We start from the raw sequence: 22,724 nt of genomic DNA, 5'->3' as shown, positions 1-22,724 counted from the left end.
TGTGACAATAGGATTATAGCTTTAAGATGCTAGAACCCATGCTAACGCGTGCCACTCCCGTGGCCACCTATCCTTATGTTCACTAGCTTGGCACGCGCAGCTGATCATGTTTTAAGTGTTGCAAGATAACTGCTAGTTTAATTTAGTATCAGCTATTTAATTCAATATGAAGTGTTCTGTGGTCAAAAATTGAATTTGATAAACATGCATGTCGTACATCAGCATGATCAACAAATCACCCGTCTCAAAAAGTTTAAAGATGCTCCGTACACAAATTTTCATCATCGCGACCTGTGTAAAAATAGATTACTGTTTAGAAATAACAAAGAAAGAAACATTATTAAAACAAGCGTTGCCTCAATTACTACATTAAGTTACATTTTATATAAAATAATAGAGCGAATCCGTAAAAGAATAATAATAGAAAATCTTAATAAATAAATAAATAAATAAATAAATAAATAAATAAATAAACAGGCCCGCAGCCAGGGGGAGTTCAAGAGGTTCGAAAGAACTCCCTTTTGCTGAAAAAAGGTCCACTCTGGGTAAAATTTGACATAAATACATGGGGATTTTTCGGTAAAATGTCCACTTTTTCAGAAAAAGACCCCCCCCCCCTTTGAAATTGCTGGCTACGGGCTTGATAAATAAATAAATAAATTATTTAAAGAATTAAGTAAATAATTAGATGACATTAAGAATCAAATAAAAAAGATAAAAATTAGATGGTATAAATCATTAAAAAAGAGTAAATTATTTCAAATAATTTAATAAATATATTATGATTTAATAATTAAATGAATAAATCGCTGTGAAGAAATAATCATTGTCGCAACTAAGGCGGTGAGTGTCTACCCATTATCAAAGGCCACAGATAGATTTTCACTAGTTACCAGTATAGACAGGTGTGTATCTGGTTATTTGATGAGAACTTTTGGCACGCGCGTTAGGGGAACGAGCACATTAACTAACTTCTTTTAAGATTAAAGTGAGTGTCCTATCATTTGAAAGCCAACAAAATATTTTATTCCACATAAGAGAAATTAGCCTCATAATTACATTTGTAATTTTATAACTGGGTTTATGTAACTCTTCGCTGTTCAGTAACAGTTATAAAGGAAAGTTAGATTTTGCTTGTATGAAACACACTTTTTATTTTGATAAAAATCGACTGCGCATGCAGCATATTGATATAAGGCTTTCGATGATGATTGTGCATGAAACGTCAAGTTGTTCGAGAGATAATAACAGTCGCGTTTAACAAAAGATAGTAAGACCCCCTCCTCTTTAACTGATGTCTTACACTGTTAATGTTGACCGCACTTTCATATATTATGTAATACACTGTCAGACTTTCCCCTGTTGCACATTGGCGTTGGATTGTACTTGTGCCTCTGTCAATGCACCTCATTTAGTTTAAATATTTTTACCGCACAAAACTTTGTGGTTTAGAGTTATTAGTTTAGTAGTAGGAATAGGAAGCTTGGACAAAAAGCTTCTAGTCAACTCGCTTAGACCTAGGGTGTGATGCTGTTATCATCCGAGGAAACACCTACACTGAATCCTCTACCTGAAGTCCCTAGCTGAAACAAAAAATGCCCCTTGAACCGGTCCATTTTTAAAGCGTCGAATCATTTTTGATATCATTGAGCGTCTTTAAACGAAAGCTTTTAAGTGACAAAAACAGAACCGTGTGGTGGTAATTTATTAAAGCGTAGGTTTATTCATCATGATCTATTTTGTAAACAATACTTGCCTAGATTTTACTTGGATTGATCATCGTCACTGTTTGGCTACTCGCCTATAATGCCTGCTGAACGACAGACAACTTATAAAAATTATCTGTGTTACTGTGTATATGACCACGTTAAGTTAAAATAGAACGGTGTCGGTGATTTAATCCATCCAACATATTTATATTACTCCTTTTAAAACCAGTGTTAGGTTAACATCAAGTCAAAGCAAGCCTTGCAGATTGATTTTGTTTAAATTTTTGTAAATTAAGTAAAGCTAAGAAAAGCCTGTTTCTAGTTCATCCACGCTATAAAACTGCATAAAGGATAACAAGTCTCTGTAGCCAATTAACTTTCACAATGTCCTGTGCTTTAGAGTCCCATGTTATACAATAAAATGAGTATGGCCTGAGAGAAATATAAATATGAGGCCGTGTATGAAGATGTTTCAAATAATAAAAATCAAGAATTTAAACATGTTCGGTACATGCACATCACTTAATAAGTCATTTCACAAAAATGGCATCTAATTTTTCAGATAAACCTCCACTTTTATCGATCTCAACGCCTTGTCTGATGTTTACATGTAGGCGGTATACTCCAATATTAATTGCGAACAATATCAACAGCGACTCGAGATCGTTGCCTGTCTTTCACACTTTACACAAACTCATGAAGGGTTAATAAAAGGATTCGCGTTGCGACATCTATCTCTTTCTTTCGGACAAGCAAATTAAGGGCTGACCCGATGTAAGCTTTCATAACTAATTTCTCTTTGACTGTACAGGGGTATATTGTAATTACCCCACTTGGTCGCCTCCATTGTCTTGTAACAGTGACAAAGAATGTGTTTTCACCCGCTAGTTTACATAACTCCTTTACCTTGTGTCTTTATCAAGGTTATAATCAGTTTGAATAGGTTGTCTTGCCTCACTTAAAAAGGGAGTTGTTCTTCACACTGGTTGTTGCCTGACTTATGCTAACCTACTTTGTACAATTATGGTTTTAATACATCGCCAAAATTATGACACTAGTGAACATTGTGTATCAAACGTTTTGATACGATTAAATAAATGCGCAGGAAGGATTACGGAATGAGTTACTATTTACCCCCCCCCCACCCACGCGCCCCCCCAAAAAAATGCTCTTTTGATTTCGAAATGAATTTGTTTTTAACGCAAAGAAGTCCACTGCCTGTTGAGGTTACAATTACGTCGCTAGCCTATCTCCATATGTTACTGGAATATATCTAAGTACACGTAAAGCTTTGTAAAGTCTCTTTTGTCACACATCATAGTTATTGAATTTTGTCTTGAATGAAAAAATACCCTCAAATTATCGTTTTGTGTTTCTTAAACATTTCATAATTTGGACCAAAGTTTGATATACAGTGTACTGTAGCTACAGTGGCATTCCTCAAGTTGGGTCTGTTGGGGGAGGGGGGCATTTAAATGGTAAACGAATAAGTCTACCTGTAAACAGCAGCGGTTTAAATGATCGCTATCTCGGTTCCTTTTTCTTTGACAGCATCATAGAAAATGTTAAGGGAGAAAGTCACACATACCCACGGCATTGTTTTGTCTTCAGCATTTCCTCCTTCTTGCTTACTGCAATTATTATCGTCAATTAATGAAACCGAGAAAGCAATTAAATGATGGCACATTGAATATGATCACTAGGTGCATTTCGCTGAGTGTTAACAAGATCTAGCGAAACATTTTATTTCAAAATAAATTTATATGTGATTTTACCTCTGTCGTGTGTGTTATTTCAAACAAAACGATTTCCTGAAAGACCATCTTTAAAATGTATGTCTAGTCAGCAAAATAACGTAATTAAATACAACTATGAGTAATGTATTTAAACTACGGCCGTATATGCGATGGCCATGTGGGATTATAATTGCATACCTTGATGCAAAACAGTCTATCGTTTCTTCCACCGCGAGTCCCTTTAATTAATGTATTATATTACTCTTTACCCTTTTTATTTGACACTGTCTCCGTTTCTCTCCCCTTTTCCTTTCTCTTGTAAGAAGGAGGGCAAATAATTAAGCATTCGAAATATGCATCACCAATCTTCAGAAAAGAATGAGTGAATGAACCATTGGGCTGGCCCACAACGTCCGACACAGCAGAATAAATTAAGTAACAGCTTTCACAGATTTAACTGCATTTAACTGTATAGCGTCACTATATACATAATCCGCTGCACGCGCGAAGCTGTTGAACAAAAGGATAGTTCTCTATGGAAGACCTTTTGTTTACATAAATACTCTAAGGGGGCGTGCCTACCCAGGCGACAAGAGGATAAGGCTAGTCACTATATTCCGTCAAAATCGTTTAGCGACCCTATCATTATCACACTCCCTCTATTGTATTTTCTGACGTTATAATTGTATCTAATCTTCTTACGTTAGATGGAATAAATGCACACATACATAATCTTATGACTGTATATACCCCAATTTCCTAGAGGGGGTTATAATGGGGCTATACGCGGAGCCGTTTGTCCTAAAGAGGGCGCTGGGGTAATAGTGGTTATTGAAGATAGCCTCGTTTTCGCGTCCGTGTAGAAATGGCTTTAGAGTATGGGAAGCAAACGGCGGCGAAGTTAAAACTTACACTAGTTGAAAGAGGAGCCTCCACTAGAGGAAAGAAACAGGATTTGGTAGAAAGGTTAGTGTGTTTACTTATAAATGTGTCAATTGTATCATTAATATTGAAGGTTTCGCGCTCGAATCTTCCCGTAAATATGGGTTTCTGTGTGAGCTCCCTGTCAAAAGCCAGGTGTAAGCGGCGGCTAGTTCCGCACTACTAACATGCCTAATTTATTACTATATTTCAAGATAATGATATTGTCATTGCGTATTTCCATATTCCGAGAATATAATGAAGGTATTTATGTTTAAAATATGTTTATTGTAGGCACTCCTAGTCGATAAAGGACCGTTCGTTTCGGTAATCGAGTTTCGTGTACCAGGTCCGACATTTAACACATGACTTGTGTCAACACAAATTTGTAAAGGAGAAACAAGGGTTGATGCGTGTTTTATGTCAATGACAGTTGACATAACTAAGTGTAGATGAGGTAGACAATCAAAACAGTGTTTGCCAAGAATGTTAGCATCGTTTTGTTAGCATCATTGTTTTTTTCACTCCCTCATAATTGCATTGATGTTGGTAGGTCACAGAGAAGGAAGTGTCAGAACTTGAAAACAGAACTAGAGGCCAAAGTAAAAGTCGAGTGTGGCATGAAGAAAGATCATGGAGAATAACAGCATCGAGGTAGGTGTGCAAACGAAAATAAGTTTGCTTTTTTTTTTCTTGTTCAAATGTCTTGTATCAATATCATGTCCTAGCTTGAGCTACTATATATACCTGTAGTTGCATTATAATACAGAAATACAAGTTGTGAGATGATATATCATGGTTTGAAGGTCAACATTTAATCCTATGAATGTACAATTTCATTTTGCATTTGGAATACAAATTGAAAAGAACAGTAAAAAAACCTATCTCACTAATTTAATTTTATCATTTTTAGGTTTGGTGATATTTTGAATGCAACCGAAAGACAAGACATGGACAAATTATGCCAGTCACTGTTGTTTACCCATGAAATCAATACTCCATATTTCTTAAAATTTACAGACATATAGTCGTCAACAATGTCACGTTCTGGCCAAATGTTCATTTCACTGAGTTGGAAAAACAAAGTTGATCCATGTGCTTATTATTTCTGACACCGTTGTTACCGATAGCTTGAAACAGAGAGCTAAATAATCGTCAAAGGCTTGTCTCAGTTTCATAATGATCAAAAAACATTGGCCCTGGTGAGAAACATTTGAAATTCAAGTGGTGAGCTGCTGGCCCAAGGCCATTGAAAAACAACATGAAATGTTCAATATGACTAAATCCAGTTTGATACTGGACAGCCTTTGCATTTTTCTGGTGCAGCATGATGCTTTCTCTTGTGTCTGATGGTGAAGTGATATCACACTAGGAAGCTGTACTTTCTTTTTGGCTCTCACCAGTGCAGTCTTCATGTTTTTCTGCCACTGCTTCATCTGCTTGAGACTCATCCTATATAGGATACAACAAAAAATAAATACATAAGTTAATAAATTACACAAAGAAAAATACATTGTTAATTAACACATAAAATCTGTGTAGATGACAGAAATGACGCAGATCTGACTGCCTCTTGTCCCCTTTAGTCCGTCTCTAGTATTTTTAGTATTAAGACAGATAATTATACAAATAAAAAGAAACATTTTATTTATAAATCTGTTATTATATCATGCGTTATATTTACCTCCACTTCATCGGATCTGATACTTTGCGAATTATTAAATGGAAATATGGATGGTATCGTTCCTGGCTTCAGTCTTTTTCTCTCATCTGCAAAAGGAGTGCACATAACGATTATTAATACAATAAAAATCAAGTTGTCCTAATTTGAAAACGTGGCCTTTAAAAAACCTTATGTATTATCACATAAAAACGAAGAAATAATTGTAGTGGCTGGTCGGGGTTGACCCGGGCTCGGTAGCTTAGTCGGTAGAGTGTTTTCTCCCCCAAATCGCTACATAATGTTAGGTGAAGAATGTCTTAAAAATTAACATTCTAAGCACGTTAAACGACACAATTATTTAAACATCGATAACAAAGACCTAATGAATAAGTTGACAAACTCATTATTAATACTAAAAGCTACAACAGCAAGTAGGCCTACAACTTACGTAGAAGTGTAATCTTCCTCACGAAAGTGGAGGAAACAGACTTTGTCATGTGCCTTTGGTTTCCATAGTGTTTTTGATGAAGAATCAACCCTCCTGATGGCAACTCTCCACTGGTAACTCAGCTTTGTGTCTTTCGGAAAAGAATGACCTGCTGTTGACGATGTACATTCCGGAACACGACAGTATCCTGGCATTATTTAGAGCGATATTTACAGCGTCAGATTAAAAATGAAACTGCAAACACACGAGAAAGTACGCGCATGCGCAAAAGTACCCCAACTAAAACACGCGCGCCACCCAGTGGTGAAAAAAACTGATAGCCCCATTGACTAAGACGGAGGATAAACTAGATGACTGTGTAATCTGAGGCTGAAAGAAAAAAATGAATAAGAGTAGTGGAAAGTATAATCAGAAGGAAAGGAAATACCAAAGCAACTAACTTACCAACACAAGCCACTAGTCTCAGTCGTTCCACCGTCTAGTGCTCGAAATTGGTGCGAACAGATTTTACAAGGAGTAACCTTCCTCAAGATCACCTGCTCTGAATTTATGTGGTTCAAACTCTGTAAACATTTCTTTGGTTTAGAACAAGATCTGTATATATGTAATGTTTATATTAGCCCTGTAGGTACAAACTTTAGCTCTACTAGAGAGGATATTTTTTCACTTATTGAAACTGATATTGTTAAACTGTCATCCTTAGGTAGTTGTGTTATACTAGGAGATTTTAATGCGAAAACTGGCACTGAACCGGACTATATAGTGCATGATAACAGTGACTTGCACATTAATGTGGGCTCAGATTATATCTCAGACTCAGCTTTAACTAGAAAAAATCTCGATCAGCACAAAATTGATGCTCATGGTAAGAGTCTATTAGAATTATGTCAAAGCAGTGGTCTTAGAATTGCAAATGGAAGAGTCCTAGGTGACTCTCAAGGTAATTTTACCTGTTTCAGCCATAGGGGAAGCCCAAGTGTGATTGATTATCTACTGTGTAATAGTTCTATATTGTGTAACCTGGAATATTTCAGGGTACACTCTCTAACTCCACTGTCCATCCACTGCATGATTTCCTGCTCACTAAAAACTGGTATGTGCCACTACCCCGACCACAGTCTGCCACAAGACCAAACACATGACCTCCCCAGCAACTATCAATGGTCAAATATCATAAAACAAATTTGGTCAGCCTCACTAGAAACTCCAGATAGCCAGACAGAAATAAATAAATTCATATCTTCATATTCACTTAATAAGGACATGGACATTGACCAACTCACCAACAACTTCTATACACTCCTTACTAATCTGGCCTCTAAAGCAGGTTTCACTAAAAAGAACAATAATAAGAAAGCTAAAAAACGTAAAATGAATAAAAAATGGTTTGACACCAACTGCAAGGAAGTATCCAAATCACTCAAATCTCTAAGTAGACAAATTCGAAAAAATCCCCAAAATCAACAACTCATACAAGAATACAATAGGCAAAAAAAACAATACTCAAAACTACTAAATAAAAAAAGAAACGACTTTCGTAACCACATTTTCCACAAAATTGAAACCCTCGAGAATTCTGACCCCAAAACATTTTGGAACCTCTATGACCAGCTATGTGAGAATGAAAAAAAAAGTAACTGTAACCCTATACCACCCCATTTATGGTGGGAACATTTTAATAATCTCATGAATAGAAGTCTACAACATGAGGACCCCAAATTTGAATCCCTAATTAATGAATTCTTTAATGGTATTAAAAACGGTACTTTCAATGAACTTGACTACCGACTTACTGTAAATGAAATAAAAAAGGCTTCTACAAAACTTAAGAATAATAAATCCTCTGGCCCAGATGGCATACCTAATGAAATGATCAAAGAGGGTATTCACAGACTGGCAGCCCCCCTGTGTATTCTCTTCAACCACATTCTCACAAATGGAACATTCCCTACACTTTGGAGAACAAGCTTTCTAACAGTTATACACAAAAAGGGTGACAAAACAGATCCAAATAACTATAGAGGAATTGCTGTCACTAGCAATATCTGTAAACTATTCTGTCTAATCCTGAACAACAGACTCACAACATATGTAGAAAAACACAATATCATACCCCCAAATCAAATTGGTTTTAAAAAAGGAAGCCGCACCAGTGACCATATTTTAGTATTAAAAACCCTCATAGACAAATATGTTAAAAGGGCCTCTAAATCCAACCTCTTTGTTTGCTTTGTTGACTTTTCCTCTGCTTTCGATACCGTGTGGCGAAACGCCCTGTTCTACAAACTGACAAGGGCAGGCATCAATGGGAACTTTCTAAGAACCCTTCGTAATATGTACTCATCTGTGCGTTTTGCCGTCAAATGCAGAAATAGCATAACAAATAGTCTCTCGTCCTCTGTTGGTGTTAAGCAAGGCTGTAATCTCAGTCCACTCCTCTTTAATCTCTTCATAAGTGACCTGCCCTCAATTTTTAACGACAGATGTGACCCAGTGTCTCTGAATAATCAAAAATTAAATTGCCTATTATATGCAGACGATCTAGTAATTATGTCGGAAAGCAGTGCAGGTTTACAAACCGCAATAAATCAACTTCAGGCCTACTGCAAAAAATGGAAGCTACTAGTGAACATCACTAAAACAAAAGTCATGATATTCAATAAATCTGGCCACAAAATCCAGAAACAAATTTTCAAGTTTGGCGATATACCTCTAGAAATCTGTAGTGAATACTGCTATTTAGGACTTGTCTTTACTCCATCCGGAAGTTTCACCAAATCCCTTGAAATACTCAAATCAAAAGGGGGGAAAGCATTTTTCAAAATCCGCAATAAATTATTCACCAGCCCAGTGCCCATTTCCATGAAACTTTTTGACTCACTCATAGCTCCCATTCTTACCTATGGCTCTGAAGTTTGGGCACCATACTTTGTCAAAAACTCAAGTAAAGACAGCTACTTCCTAATTTGTGACAAACTTTCCATTGAAACCTTACATCTCAAGGCCTGCAAAACTATCCTAGGCGTTAACCGAAAATCTCCCTCACATGCTGTCCGCGGAGAACTGGGCAGCTTCCCAATACTGACCACTGCCCACACACTGGCCCTCAAATACTGGCACAGCCTCCAATATAAAAAGCACCATGACACCACCTCCTTAGTTACTCATGCACTTCATGAAAATGAAAATTTAAACAGACTTAACACCTCAACCTGGTCAACCGGCATTAAAAATACACTGGCGCTCATTGGACGCCCTGACATTTGGGAGGACCCTTTTAAAATATCCATGACCGCACTCTCTTCCATAATAAAACCGCTTATCCAAATCTCTTATAGTTCGGCCTTTAAATCTCACCTAGCATCCCTGAACACGGAGGGCAAAAAATTACGTACCTACAGTACCTTCAAAAAAGATTTTAAAAGAGAAATATACACACAGTTAATCCACAAACCCAAATCTACATTCCTTTGCAAATTCAGGATAAGTGCCCACAATTTGGCAATTGAAAAGGGGAGACACATGAATCCTAAAATACCCATAGAGAAAAGGCTATGCACGGTGTGCAACATGGGGTCAGTTGAAGATGAGTTCCATTTTATGATGATATGCCCCTCTTATGCTCCACTAAGAGCCATATTCCTTAACCAGGTTAAAGATATACTGGGCAGTGCAGCCCCTGAGTCCATCAGTGACCTTTTTATTACTGTACTGCAATGTAATGATTTTGATATTGCAAAATGCACAACTAATTTTCTTTATGATTGTTTTAAAGCTAGGGATATGAAAATTGCATCCATGCTGAATAAAACCTAGATTAACTGATGATGCAGTTTTCATATCCCCCTAAATAATAGTTAGTTTAATATAAGGTTTAGTGTAGCCTATTCTAGTTGAATCAGTTTTTTTTTTTTTTTTTTTTTTTTTTTTTAATTATCCCTATATTGATCTTTATTGAGTAGTACATGTACTTTCCCTGCTTTAGTCTAGACATTATATAATGTATATCAAACTGTATATGGTAATCACTCTGCGGATTACTTCTTGTATTTGTATTTGATCATGCCCGGATGTAGGGCGATAGTCAATAAACTTCTGATTCTGATTCATAGTAAAAGGTCACGTGATAGAAGATAAGTTGTCAAGGGATGTGCAAGTACTTAGTAGTCACGAGAGTCAACGTAGAAGTATTCAGAGAACCAATTATAGGCTATCACTAGGTCACAGCTAACGTAGATGATTTAAACCACGGCTAGCGCGTAGAACAAAAGACTCGGCCGTGCTGTATTCGACATACAAGCACGTCATGTACGAGTGCGTTCCACGGTCTCTTGCACTACTAGTGTAGTACTTAGCCAATCAGAGGCCGTGGTTTAAGCCAGATACAACACCCGTCGCCGAGCTGTACGTGAAAATTACTCGTGTATTGTCTCGCCTGCGGCTCGCCAATACACTCGTAATATTTCACGTACAGCTCGGCGACTCGTAGGCCCTATTGTATCTATCACTTAGTGTTTAAAAAAGATTGGAACAGAATTAAGCATATAGAGAACGCGTATTTTTGTATTTTTTTCATTTGCAGTTTATTTCAATATTGACTTAATTATGGTTAAGCCTGCCTTTCCCCGCGCATGTGTGTTGCAACTGAACGACAAGCAGGGGCGGATACATCTAGCTATTTTCTGACAGTCTTCCAAATTATCTTTGTGGATCCATCCTCCATTTTGACCGTCTTTCGACAGATAAAAATTAGATACCCGTCAATGTAAACTTGAAAATCTGACCGTTTTCCGGAAGACCCAGAAGACGGCCTTAATCCGCCCCTGACAAGTTTGAAAACTGCACAATAACTGTCCTGCCTCTCCAGCTCTCATGAGCATCTCGTGAAACACTACGCGCAGGGAAACCCCCCTTTCAGTAACCAATCAGATTGCAGCACGAAATTGGGTCACTTTGTGATATCAAACGAGATCAGGATTTACGGCTGGCCTCATCTAAAACCATGTATAGACGTGACGTGAGTATTCCCATTAGCGTAGGCACACGTGTACTTACTGTCTTACTTAAAAGCTACGCATCAGCCATAGTCTCTAAGAAGAGAAATCGGTCAGTCTATCGGTAAGAGTTGTACAAAAACAGGTACTGTATAGTACGTGAACGAAATTGGTCTGATTCGATCACTTTCAATATTGCTGCCATATTTATTATTTACTGGTGTGCAGCACAAGCATGATTTGCTTATTTATTTTCAACTTATTTCTTAACACGGGTGTAAATTGTTCAGAAAAGATCAAATGTAATCTTAGGATTTTGTGAGCCGCTGACATACATGTACATGTTTACAAGCCAATGGAAGTACATACTTTAACTTCAAATCTTGTAGCTCGCGTCATCTTGATTGGTATGTGTATCTAAAAGCTTGGGTATACTTAACGACTTAAGTATACTACATGTACAGTAGTCCTCTACAATGGAGATTGTGTTTGGGAGGGGGGGGAGGGGGTGGCATCAAAGTAGGTTTTTCAAACTACAGGTATTTCAATAGGATATACAGACTGTTTGGCACACCACGTACACTGTAGTTCCTGTACTTGTATTACTTAATAATATTTATGAAAATAGTCGAAAAATACTGTACTGCATCATTTTGGGTTTCTTCAGCCCCTTACCCCCAGCCCCCCTCCCACGACCCTATACAAATACCTCCTCTGTTTTGTTCATGGGCATAGTGACTGTACCTGAAGGCAGTGCAATTTTTTTCAAGTGTCAGGGTCCCTGTAGTACTTGTAAGTGGCACATTTCTGTTAAACAGCATTATATAACATTTCTCTGGATAAGCTTAAGTTTAAACTTAATTCTTTCCTCGATCTGGCAATTCCAGTTTGTACGTGTTACTGCACTGTAAGTACTAGTACTTGTGTAGTACATGCACATATAGTAGAGATCAGTAAGTGCAGCTTAATCTAAATTTATACTACACATCACCAGTTTAACTTCATTATAATATATATATATATACTACCTGTAGGACTAATATCTATACATATACTTCCAGGATAGAAAATAACCACCACTGTCGACAGTAAAATTATATATAAAATTATATACTTATTGGAAGAAATTAAGAATTTAATTTAAAGGTCAGCAAGGGCATATATTACAGGAATTTGGGTCTTTATTTATGCATGAATCATATTGACATGACATGTATATGGGTTTCCACCACTTCCATGTGTCATGCCAAAATAGGTACATGCCAAAAATGGACTCAAGATAGTGAGGGTTGGGGGGGGGGGGGCATGTTCATGCATTATGAAGACATGATACAATGTAACATACAATGTTTGTCAAATACTTACAGATACTGCCTACACTTTTTTTTTCATTTGATGACACTGCCTAGCTTTCAACCTGAAAAGGTTCTCCTTGTCGGTCAAAATTATATCTCGGTTTTATGTCTTCTTTCAAGTTGGATCAATTTTAGCTGTAATATGTCCACTTTTCCAGAGAAAGAAACTTTTCATATGCTGGCAACAGGCATGGTCTAGCTACAAGTATATATATAATTACAATATAATTTGTATTCTAACATATTACATGTAAGTACAGTAAATATTGTAGCGTCTTTGTGTCTTATAATCTTCAACTTTCTGTTAATTTTCAGTTCCCACATCATCCAGGAATGCACAATATGGATCTAGGCGGAGACAGCCACACCAGGGTTTCGTATAGAAACAACCCTAACTTCTGTGAGAGGATAGGGCGAAGTTTAGTGGCAATATTAGTTGGAATTGCTGTGATAATTGTTGCAGTTTGTCTGCTTTGGTGGAATGAGGTAAGGGAGATGTACGCGAGCATACTGAATGGTGCAAGGTCTCTTATTTATTTATTTTTTTTTACATTGAGAGACGTGCAGAGAATTGTTTTTTTCTGATGGCTTTTATTATTGACCCTACCTGCCATTTGGATTTCGATCTCAGATGAATTTGGCCTGCTGACAATTAAATAAAATAAAACGAAAAATAAGGAATGCATTTGTCACTAAATCAAACAGGTTTATATTACTGCATTGATCTATTAGCATGTTGAAATCTGAAGCTAGTGCTAGCTATTAGAAGTGAAAATGATGTTATAATGAGATATCGTGGAATCAATATGAAGATTGTCATATTAAGAGGAACTAATGGATAGAAACTCCTGAATTACTAGTATATCCTTGTTGTGTCTTTACGGTGTAGGGAAAATCTTTAATGAAGTCACTTTATCCATATATCGTGACTTGACTTCTAATAATGATGTTACAAGCAGATGTTGCTTAAAATTCCTAATTGATTAGGGATCTGAATGAAAATCAATTACATTAAAAAGCAGATAATATATTTAGTCAATGCTAAAAATCTATAAAATTATGTTTGATGGACTTACAGGATCTGTGTAAATGTATAAAGTTAATAGATACTAGCTAAGAGTGGTACCAGTCTGTTATAAAAATAATTAGTAATTATCACAAATGCATGTAAAGAAGGTATAGAAATAAACCCATGAACATCAGTGCATATTTGTTTCCACACCATAATAATAAAAAAAAAAAAAACTATTACCCAATTTTCTGTCATGTATGTTCAATATATAATCCTCTTATTAAGTTAATATTTAGTTTTTATTTAATTGTTTTTTTAAATTCAAATTTTCAGGGGCGAGCAGTCACGACGGCCAGATCTCTGGAGGAAGGACTGGATCGAGTGGTTTCGCTGGGTACTATCCATGTTGCATTTGATCAGAATAATGGAAAGCTGGTGCACCTAACTGGGCCTCTTAAGACAGGAAAGGTATGCGCATAGGATAAAGCCCATTTTATATTGAGTGGCACAGCTTTTTGGATCCAGAGATATATTTTCTGACAATCTTCCAAATTATCTTATGTTTGTTGATCCATACTCCATTTTTGACTGTCTTCTAACAGAAAGAAAATAGAAACCCATTAATGTAAACTTGAAAATCTTCCCCAGGGTCCATTTTGGGAGATTGATGACTTTTAAGAAGACTTTAACAATTGCCTGTTTTTGTTTTTTTTTTTTTGTTTTTTTTTGTCCTATCAGAAAGCCACATATACAGAGCTCCTCGAGTCCTGGCTACACACAACATTGACAGTTAGCTGTCTTGATTTTGATTTGCAAGTTGGGGCGTGTGTAAGGGAGATATATCCCATGTAGCATAATCACATGTTATTAAGACCAGTCAGAATAGAGGGGTACAGAAAACTATGCCATTTAATGTTAAGTCCACCTCTGCAGAAATCACATTGTAAATATTATTATTATTATTTTCTGTAAATAGGTGTCTTATTTCAATTTTAAATCAATACAAAATTTTAAACTTCAGCATATATGGGCATGAATCATATTTAATTTGATTTTTATCCACTAACTCTTTATTTTAATCACACAGTTACAGTAATTACAGGTATGTATTGTATACAGTCTCTGTGTATTAAATACATTGTTAAAACTAATTAAGGTAATCTACCAGTATATGCATGGCTTGTAACATATGCATATTCCTATGTACTACTAGGTTTTGAGTGATTCTGCATATGGAGTATCTGTGCGTGCAGTAAAGTTGAAAAGACACGTAGAGATGTATCAGTGGGTGGAACATGAACACAGGAGGTAAGCACACTCTTGCATGCACGCACATCCATGTGCATGCGCAATGAACATGTGATCACTTTTCTCACTATGGTGTTACTGTACATGCAATGTTTGTCAAATACGTACAGATATTGCCTAGTACGCTTTTTAATTTCAATTTTATTAGTTATTATATATCTGTTTGGGTTTTTTATTTTAATAACAAATTATTTTCAGTTTGGATGAACACATTTTAGTCTAAAGTCTTATTCTCAGTGAAACTATTGGTCTTGCTACGTAGATTGATCCAACTCGGCATTGACTGTAGCCAAGTGCAATTGGTTAAACCTATAAACGTGCCTGTCATAGGTTCCTGTGTAGCGAAATGGTAGCTTGTCAATACAAGTAGCACTAGGACCTGGTATGGATGAACAAATGAACAAAAATATCATGAATTAGTGTCTGTAATGTTTTGTTATTTTAATTTCAGGGAAGTGAATGAAGGAGATAAGACCAGAGAAGAAGTCACTTATTCTTACTGTAAGTTTTTGAAAAATAAATAATTTGTAAGACTGGCTGTCTTTATATAATTAATTTACTTGTCCCACTTTTAAAAGTTTAATGTTTGAGATTATTGATTTTAGTTTTGGTTTTCTTTATTTCTGAAACTCATCTGACAATCACTGTACTGGATAGGGGTATACTCCTTACTTATACAAATAACTTGTAATTGAATATTAGGAAACATTTAATCTCCAGAAATGTGACAAAAACTTTAAAGCCTTTTCTTCTTGTAGTCTAGTGTTTAAATACTAGACTAAAGATATGATTATCATGTATTTGCCTGGATGTCAGTTAAGTTATCTTAAAGGTTTTATTCCTTTTAATTGATGAACAATCTTTGAATTCAGCTAAAGAGTGGAAATCAGAAGTCATTCAAAGTAGCTCTTTTGATAACCCAACAAGACACCATAACCCAAAGTAAGATCGTCTCTTTATGTTGTGAATTTCACAATAATCATGCACTAAAAAATGAAAAAAATACTATTTTGTTAAGTCTGATTTTTTTTATCAAATTTCAACAAGTTTTAATACATGATGATTACAAACATCATGAAAATTATTGCTTGTCAATATTGCTTTAAATATAATAAGGTGTATTTTTAAACTTATGTTTCGTACTTTGAACACTTGCAGCTCCATGGCAGTAAAACCAAATGTATTTATAGCAGAGGATGCACAGGTCGGGAATTTTTATTTGTCAGAAAGTAAGTATATATATATATATATATATATATATATATATATATATATATATATATATAATCATTTCCTTGCTTTTTCAAAGCTGTGAAAAAAATTCAGAACTGAGACTTATTTTCAAAGCATAGATACCACTCAGAGCCAGACATTAAAAGGCTTGCAACCAATAAGACTTTGTTCGCCGTCTTTAAGTTACTAACTAGATCGATTTGTGTAATCAGCTGAATTGTCTTGCACGCCCCTTTCAGTAACTAGGGAGTGATGAATATCGTTAATAACCCCCCTTGCAGCTTGAGTAGGTGTGCCAGTACACTGAATGCAAGTAAGTTAGAATTCCTACAGTTAGATTGATCCAGCTAGTATGATGGGTTTATGGAAACACTCCCGAAGATCTATGTTGTTTCTTATGCACTGCATGGGCAAATGTTACCTAATTTTCACCATTTTTTGTTGGAAGAAAAAATCATGTCAGTTTTATTCATAGCAATTTGAAGAAAAAAAAATGCTGATTAAGATCTTTCCCATTTAACTTGAGAATTAACCTGTATTTTCATCTTTCAGATCTGAAGAGTAAAATTACCAATTACAAGCAATTAAAACCACAACATCCTCCACCAGATGGGAGCGTAAAGCTTGTTGATGGAGTATTTTATCATGCCCATGACCCCTTCAATCCACAGGTCAGTTTTTTCCACTGGTAGTCCCTTTCAAAAGTTTGTGACTTGGACAAGCTGTGTTCAGACCTTAGTGTAATTTAAAAATAATAATAAATAAATAGATAAATAAATAAATAAAAAATCAAAATTAGTTTACACTTCAAAATTATCAGTTGTGCAAATTGTTTAATTTGTTCAGGAATCTCCATGAATCAAGTGAGAAATCTGCTTGTGAACTAATTTGCCAATTTTCACAGATTTTTCATTTCTTGTTATACACTTTAAAATATATATCCATTTATCAGATTGGTGACATAAAGGTGACATTTGAGTATGCTGGGGTAAGCAGTGGAGACAGTGCCAGAGCTCCTGACATGGTAGGTGTAACATTGTGGTATATAATACTTAGTGTGCATTGTGATTTTATTAATTACACAAAGCCTTTATTTTTAAGGATATCACATACGCAAGTCTCAAAGATGTACTAAAATCTGATGTCTCATTTTCTAGGTTAGTATTGTTGCTAGGCAACAGGGCAGCCAATTGACAAAATATCAGACAGAGGCTGGTGATGTGTTGGAGATTCTATATCTAGGAGAACTCACTGCAGAGGTAAGACTTAATATATATGTATGTATGGGGCCTGGGTGCATGGGAACACACATATGCTGCATATAATTATATTAATGAGTCCTTACGTGAAGAAATGATATCATCACATAATCCTTACACACAGGTGAATATAAATAGGCCACCACCCATTCTATACAAGTGTTGTGAATATTGATATCAGCATGGTAACAAATATATAATAATAGCAATTTAATTTAATTCGGCACATAAAGGTTATATTGCAGTACCAAATTGAATCAGAATGTAAAAAATTGCAGTCATTTGATTTGGTTTAAGGTTATATTGCAGTACCAAATTGAATGTAAAAAATTGCAGTCATTTGATTTGGTTTGAGATTCAATTTTTGGGGTATGTTCGATCTTAATTATGTTTGTGATTTGGAAATGTAATACAGGTAGAAAAATTATTTATCCGAATTGTAACATTATATAAATAATCTTGGCTAAAGATAATACTTTGTAGGTAAGTTATCTACATGTACAACTGTTGTATTTTGCATATTGAATTAAGTCTTAAAATCTTTTACTTCTTATTGTAATTGATGACATTGCATGTCCCTAGCTCTTGGCGACTTCAGTCGGTCTGTTGAAGAAACAAGTAGAACTGTTCTCAGTCATGTAATCTTCCATGCAGATTACTTTAATTTGGATTATTCAAGTGCAGGTTATTTAACAAGACTGAGAAAAGTTCCACCTGTATTCTCAGTAGACTGACTGAAGATAGGGAGGTACATCATTGTCAATTAGACCACAAGAAAATTGTAATTAGATTAAAAAACTTTAAACATAGGATAACAATTTTTAGCAAATATAAAGTAAGGGACTTGCTCAAATTCTCATTTTAACTTTACTTAATTGTTGTGATAATGGAAAATTATGTTTTTAGATTGATTATTACCAAAATGAGCTTTACAGTTACTGTATTACTTGTCAATGAAGATTTAGTGAATTTTAATAATTTTTTTCTAGGAAATATTTGAAAAAGAACATGCCCAGAATAACATCTTCACCTGGCTACTGAGGCTGGCAGGATGGTTTGTCATGTTTGTGGGATTTGGATTATCCACCAGTATTATAAACACATTAGGTAAGATGAACTGATATGCATCTGTCTCTGTGACCACTGATGATTTTTATTGTTTCATTAATAATAATTAAGTTTTAAAAAATTCATATTAATTACAGTTACTGTAATGAATGAACAAGAGTTAGAAAATTTAAAATGTGATTTTGGTAAGAATCAGTAATTTGTTGTTCACTTTGTCAAATGTTAAAATAGTGAATTAAGTTGACACTGTGTAAATCTATGAATCTATCTGTGAATAACACTGGACCCTTGCCTGGTGCATGTATGAGCTGAAGAAGTAAAATTTTGGAATGAAATATTTATTCAATTACTGGCCACAGTTTGCATTGTAGACTATTTACAGTAAGGTGTCCTGATGACTTAAATGTTTTCCCACCCAGGGGCTGATTTCACAAAAGAATTGCAGGACAGATATTGGTTGTCTATACTTTGACATCAAAAATCTGTTCCACTTCAGTTCAAGATTTAATAAATTTTATAAATTAATATTTATTATCGTAATAGTTAATTGATGTCTTCCATGTTATAAATGGGCAATATAATGTATTCAAGAATACATTATTGACATAATTTAATTGTTCTGATTTAACTTGGATAAAAGAATTTGTCTTAAAGTTTATATTAAATATTGATATTTTTTATGATAATCTTAATAAGACATTGATGTCTTTCATGTCATAAACAGGCAAAAAAATTATGTATTCAAGAATATATTATGTATATAATTTAATTGAACTATTACTAGATTCACTCGGGTAAAAGAATTTGAGTCTGAAAGTTTAGACAAGTATGAAATTTTGGGCCAGATTTCTTTTGTGAAATAGATCCCAGGCACCAATTAATAAGTGAGATATTATTTTCTCATTTCCATTTCTAGTGGACTGGATCCCCATTGTACGAGAACTGGTCGGACTGGGCATGTGCACCTTAAACATGACGATTTCCATGAGCCTGTCTATCACAGTGATTGCCCTGGGCTGGATAAGGTACCGACCCTGGTTTGGGTTCAGTATTCTGGCCTGTGCTATGATTCCAGTGCTCCTGTCCAAATACAGGGTATCAAGTCTAAATTCTAGAGACAGAAGGCTGTAGGGGTGGTGTGCGTTTGGAATGCGTTAGTTGTGACAACCGGTCAGGTGTGACAGTGTGTCGGTTGTGCCAGTTGTGGCAATTTAAAATCAGTTGATGTTTGCATTGCATTTTTAATGTTCTAGCAGTTGTCATGTATTAGATTCCTATGTGATACAGGGTATGTCACCCATTGATTTGTCCCGTCCTAGATTTTGACCTGTTAATGTCATGCAGACTCTCAGTTTCATTACACTAATACCATAGTTGTCTCAGAAAAGATTTCAACAGAGGGGGAAACTTTAACTGAAACAAAGAAGCATATTCAAATGTGTTAGCAGTTATATTGTGTTGGACTTAAGAATGTGATTAGGAGAAAAAAGGATATTTAGGGTAAAAAGTTTTCATTACAGAAGTCTACAGTGAATAATTTTTTAATGTCGTGTGATATAAAAGACAGGTTGGAGGAGACATTTGAAATCAAAACTTCATTACTAAGGAGTGGTTGCTTTGTGAGATGTAATTATTATAAAATTTTGAGGGTGGACAAAAAGTTACAGTGAGATTGGCAGTGTTGTGTGAGATAAAAATTGACATCAGTTTGATTGTTATGAGTATTAGACGAATGCAAATATATTAGTAAATGAAAAGTTCCCAGAATAAGGACTTATGGTTACTTGCATATATAGGTATGTCCCAATTATACTGAAACTGCTATCAAGGGCGTTTGATATGTCTCTAATTAAACTTTTGCTCAAGAATAATATTCTGCATGAAGAAATGCATGGAATTGAGGTATAAATATTGATGGGTAATATATGCTTATTACTATGAATTTTCATGATTTTCAATTTAAGGAAACAGTTGTACATAATTTTCAGGTTTTATTTGTACTTCATACTGCCCAATTTTCTACTCGACAAGTTTCTAGTGGTATGATATACTTAACAGACAAAAAAATTATTGACACCAGTAAATTTGAAACTGTAATGATAACTTAACTTCCCATTACATTATATTGATAGAGAAATGGTTTCGAAATTTGCTTTACTTCAGATATGATATTTTCACCTTCATGACTGTCATATTAATTATCCATGGAGATGTACATATAGTTATAACTTAAAGTTTGCTTACTAATAGTTGGTTTTTGATTGTTTTGGATTTCATTTTAATCAGAGGGTGGTGCACAGCCATTGCTTTCACTTATAACTGTTTATAATAATTTCATGTAATTACCATTATCTACATTGTACAATTGTAACTTATAAGAACCTGACTCACTTATTAATAAAGGGATTAGATTATATTAACATTTTAGGAAATATAAAATGAAAAACATCAGGAAGTTGGTTCTCATTGGGCCAAGATGTACATTTAGCATGTACATTGGGAGCAGTGAACTAACAGATCTGAGGTTCAAATATGATCACCCACTAAAAAGTCTTTTGCTTTTAAAATTCCTGTTTAGACACTGAATAGATTCCCCACAGAGATTACACAACAAGCATTCAAGTGGGTGCACCATATTTGATTCGCGTATCAATTAGTTCCCTGTTCTATTCTCAGACAGCATGGCAGCTAGGATCCAGTTTGGATAAATTATAGGCAGGTCCGTGAAACCCGGATATTATTTCAAACCTGTTTATACACCTAAGGCATTTTTGAAAGTGGGATTTCATCTTGACCCATACAGTGTTTTTGTTAATTATTTTTTATGTATTATGTTGTTTATTAGTATGTAATATCCAAAGTCTTGTTGTTGGAAGTTGTTCTGTTGCATGAATGTTTGCATTGTACCATGTTGACAGTGTTTCTAACAATATTTGTTTATTCAAGGCATTGTCAAGAAAAGCTTTAAATCATTGTTTATGCTAACTTATGCACCAAAACTGTTGAAAATGTACGAGTTGATGGCCCAAAGTTACATTACAACAAAACAAGACAGCTAAGTACATTTTTTTATAGGTATAACCTTACAGTTAAGATGGATTTTTTGTGCAACTTTCCCTTAAAATGGCTGGATGCAGTCCAGTAAACAAAAAGATATTTTCTTTCATAGTACACTGTGTCCTTCAGTATATGTGTCTACTAAAAGCTACTGTTACGTAGTTGTTCACAGATCATTTAATTTATTTATGTTTAAATGTGGGTTATATGTAATAAATGGATCACAGAACTTTGGATGAATTGTGCTGGATATAAAATGTTGCATTCTAACCACAGTGGGAATAATATAGGACAAACATCATATTATAATAGCTTTTCATGCCAAAGATGTTCTATTTGTGGAAGTCAGATTATGTTCCAAAGTCGTATTCTGTGCTATGGGTTATTATTGTTATTATTGTATTCAAACAACGTACGTTAATGTGTTTTAATATAAATATTACCAGATTAGCATAAGGAGAAAAACATTAATTGAAAGTGGAATTTGGTGGAAATTGTTTCTTTTAAAATTTTAAATGGCTCTCATTATATTAGACTTACATAGATAAGGTATGGAGAGTAAAACTATTTTTTTTTAATTTGTTAAAATTTGTTTAAATTTATATTTTTAAATCCTATAAGTTTCTTTAATAGAGGTGCATATTACAAGACAATCCAATGGCAAGATCTTTAATTTCCAGTTGTAAATATAATTTCTTTTAGTTCTTGGGTTTTAAGGACAATTAATAAATCTTATTTTCCCCTGACGAGTTCCAAAAGTGTGATTTAGTAGTTAAAAACAATTAAAATCGGTTACACTATTCAGTGAGACGAAAATTATGTCTGAATCACAATTATACTGAAACTTAAACATTTTTGTACTGTTTTCTGTCCCAAATATCAGGATATCACTAATTATTTTATTATCAGGCAAAATGATATTTGAACAGGTATTGTCTGCTTACTTTCCTTGCTGGAAAAA

General features: G+C 34.9%; 1 protein-coding gene and 2 long non-coding RNA genes across 5 annotated transcripts; 2 read left to right on the top strand and 1 right to left on the bottom strand.

The window, feature by feature from the left end:
- The first annotated feature begins 4,221 nt into the window (after positions 1-4,221).
- LOC106171249 (uncharacterized) lies at positions 4,222-5,436 on the top strand. Its single transcript, XR_015335298.1, has 3 exons — positions 4,222-4,411; positions 4,920-5,020; positions 5,280-5,436. It is a non-coding gene; the product is annotated as an uncharacterized LOC106171249 (long non-coding RNA).
- A 150-nt stretch (positions 5,437-5,586) lies between these two features.
- On the bottom strand, positions 5,587-6,806 carry LOC147761355 (uncharacterized). Of its 2 annotated transcripts, XR_015335297.1 has the most exons (3): positions 6,478-6,806; positions 6,051-6,136; positions 5,599-5,818 (listed from the first exon to the last, which is right to left on the bottom strand). It is a non-coding gene; the product is annotated as an uncharacterized LOC147761355 (long non-coding RNA). The 2 variants fall into 2 exon arrangements; XR_015335296.1 differs by lacking the exon at positions 6,478-6,806 and having other exon boundaries at positions 5,587-5,818; positions 6,051-6,437.
- A 4,560-nt stretch (positions 6,807-11,366) lies between these two features.
- On the top strand, positions 11,367-22,509 carry LOC106163390 (transmembrane protein 43). Of its 2 annotated transcripts, none has more exons than XM_013540953.2 (12): positions 11,367-11,494; positions 13,142-13,312; positions 14,172-14,306; positions 15,052-15,146; positions 15,598-15,647; positions 16,019-16,088; positions 16,305-16,375; positions 16,932-17,050; positions 17,332-17,403; positions 17,537-17,638; positions 18,628-18,745; positions 19,623-22,509. In XM_013540953.2, exons 1-12 carry the CDS (start codon positions 11,480-11,482, stop codon positions 19,835-19,837), a joined length of 1,233 nt encoding a protein of 410 aa, XP_013396407.2. In that variant the 5' UTR covers positions 11,367-11,479; the 3' UTR covers positions 19,838-22,509. The 2 variants fall into 2 exon arrangements, with proteins under 2 accessions (XP_013396407.2, XP_013396415.2); XM_013540961.2 differs by having other exon boundaries at positions 11,462-11,595.
- The last annotated feature ends 215 nt before the right edge of the window (positions 22,510-22,724 follow it).

This window comes from Lingula anatina, chromosome 6, assembly GCF_051362555.1.
Source record: "Lingula anatina isolate TDL-2025a chromosome 6, LinAna3.0, whole genome shotgun sequence".
In the NCBI taxonomy this organism is placed as follows: Eukaryota; Metazoa; Brachiopoda; class Lingulata; order Lingulida; family Lingulidae; genus Lingula; species Lingula anatina.
This window is presented reverse-complemented; position numbering and strand designations above follow the sequence as displayed.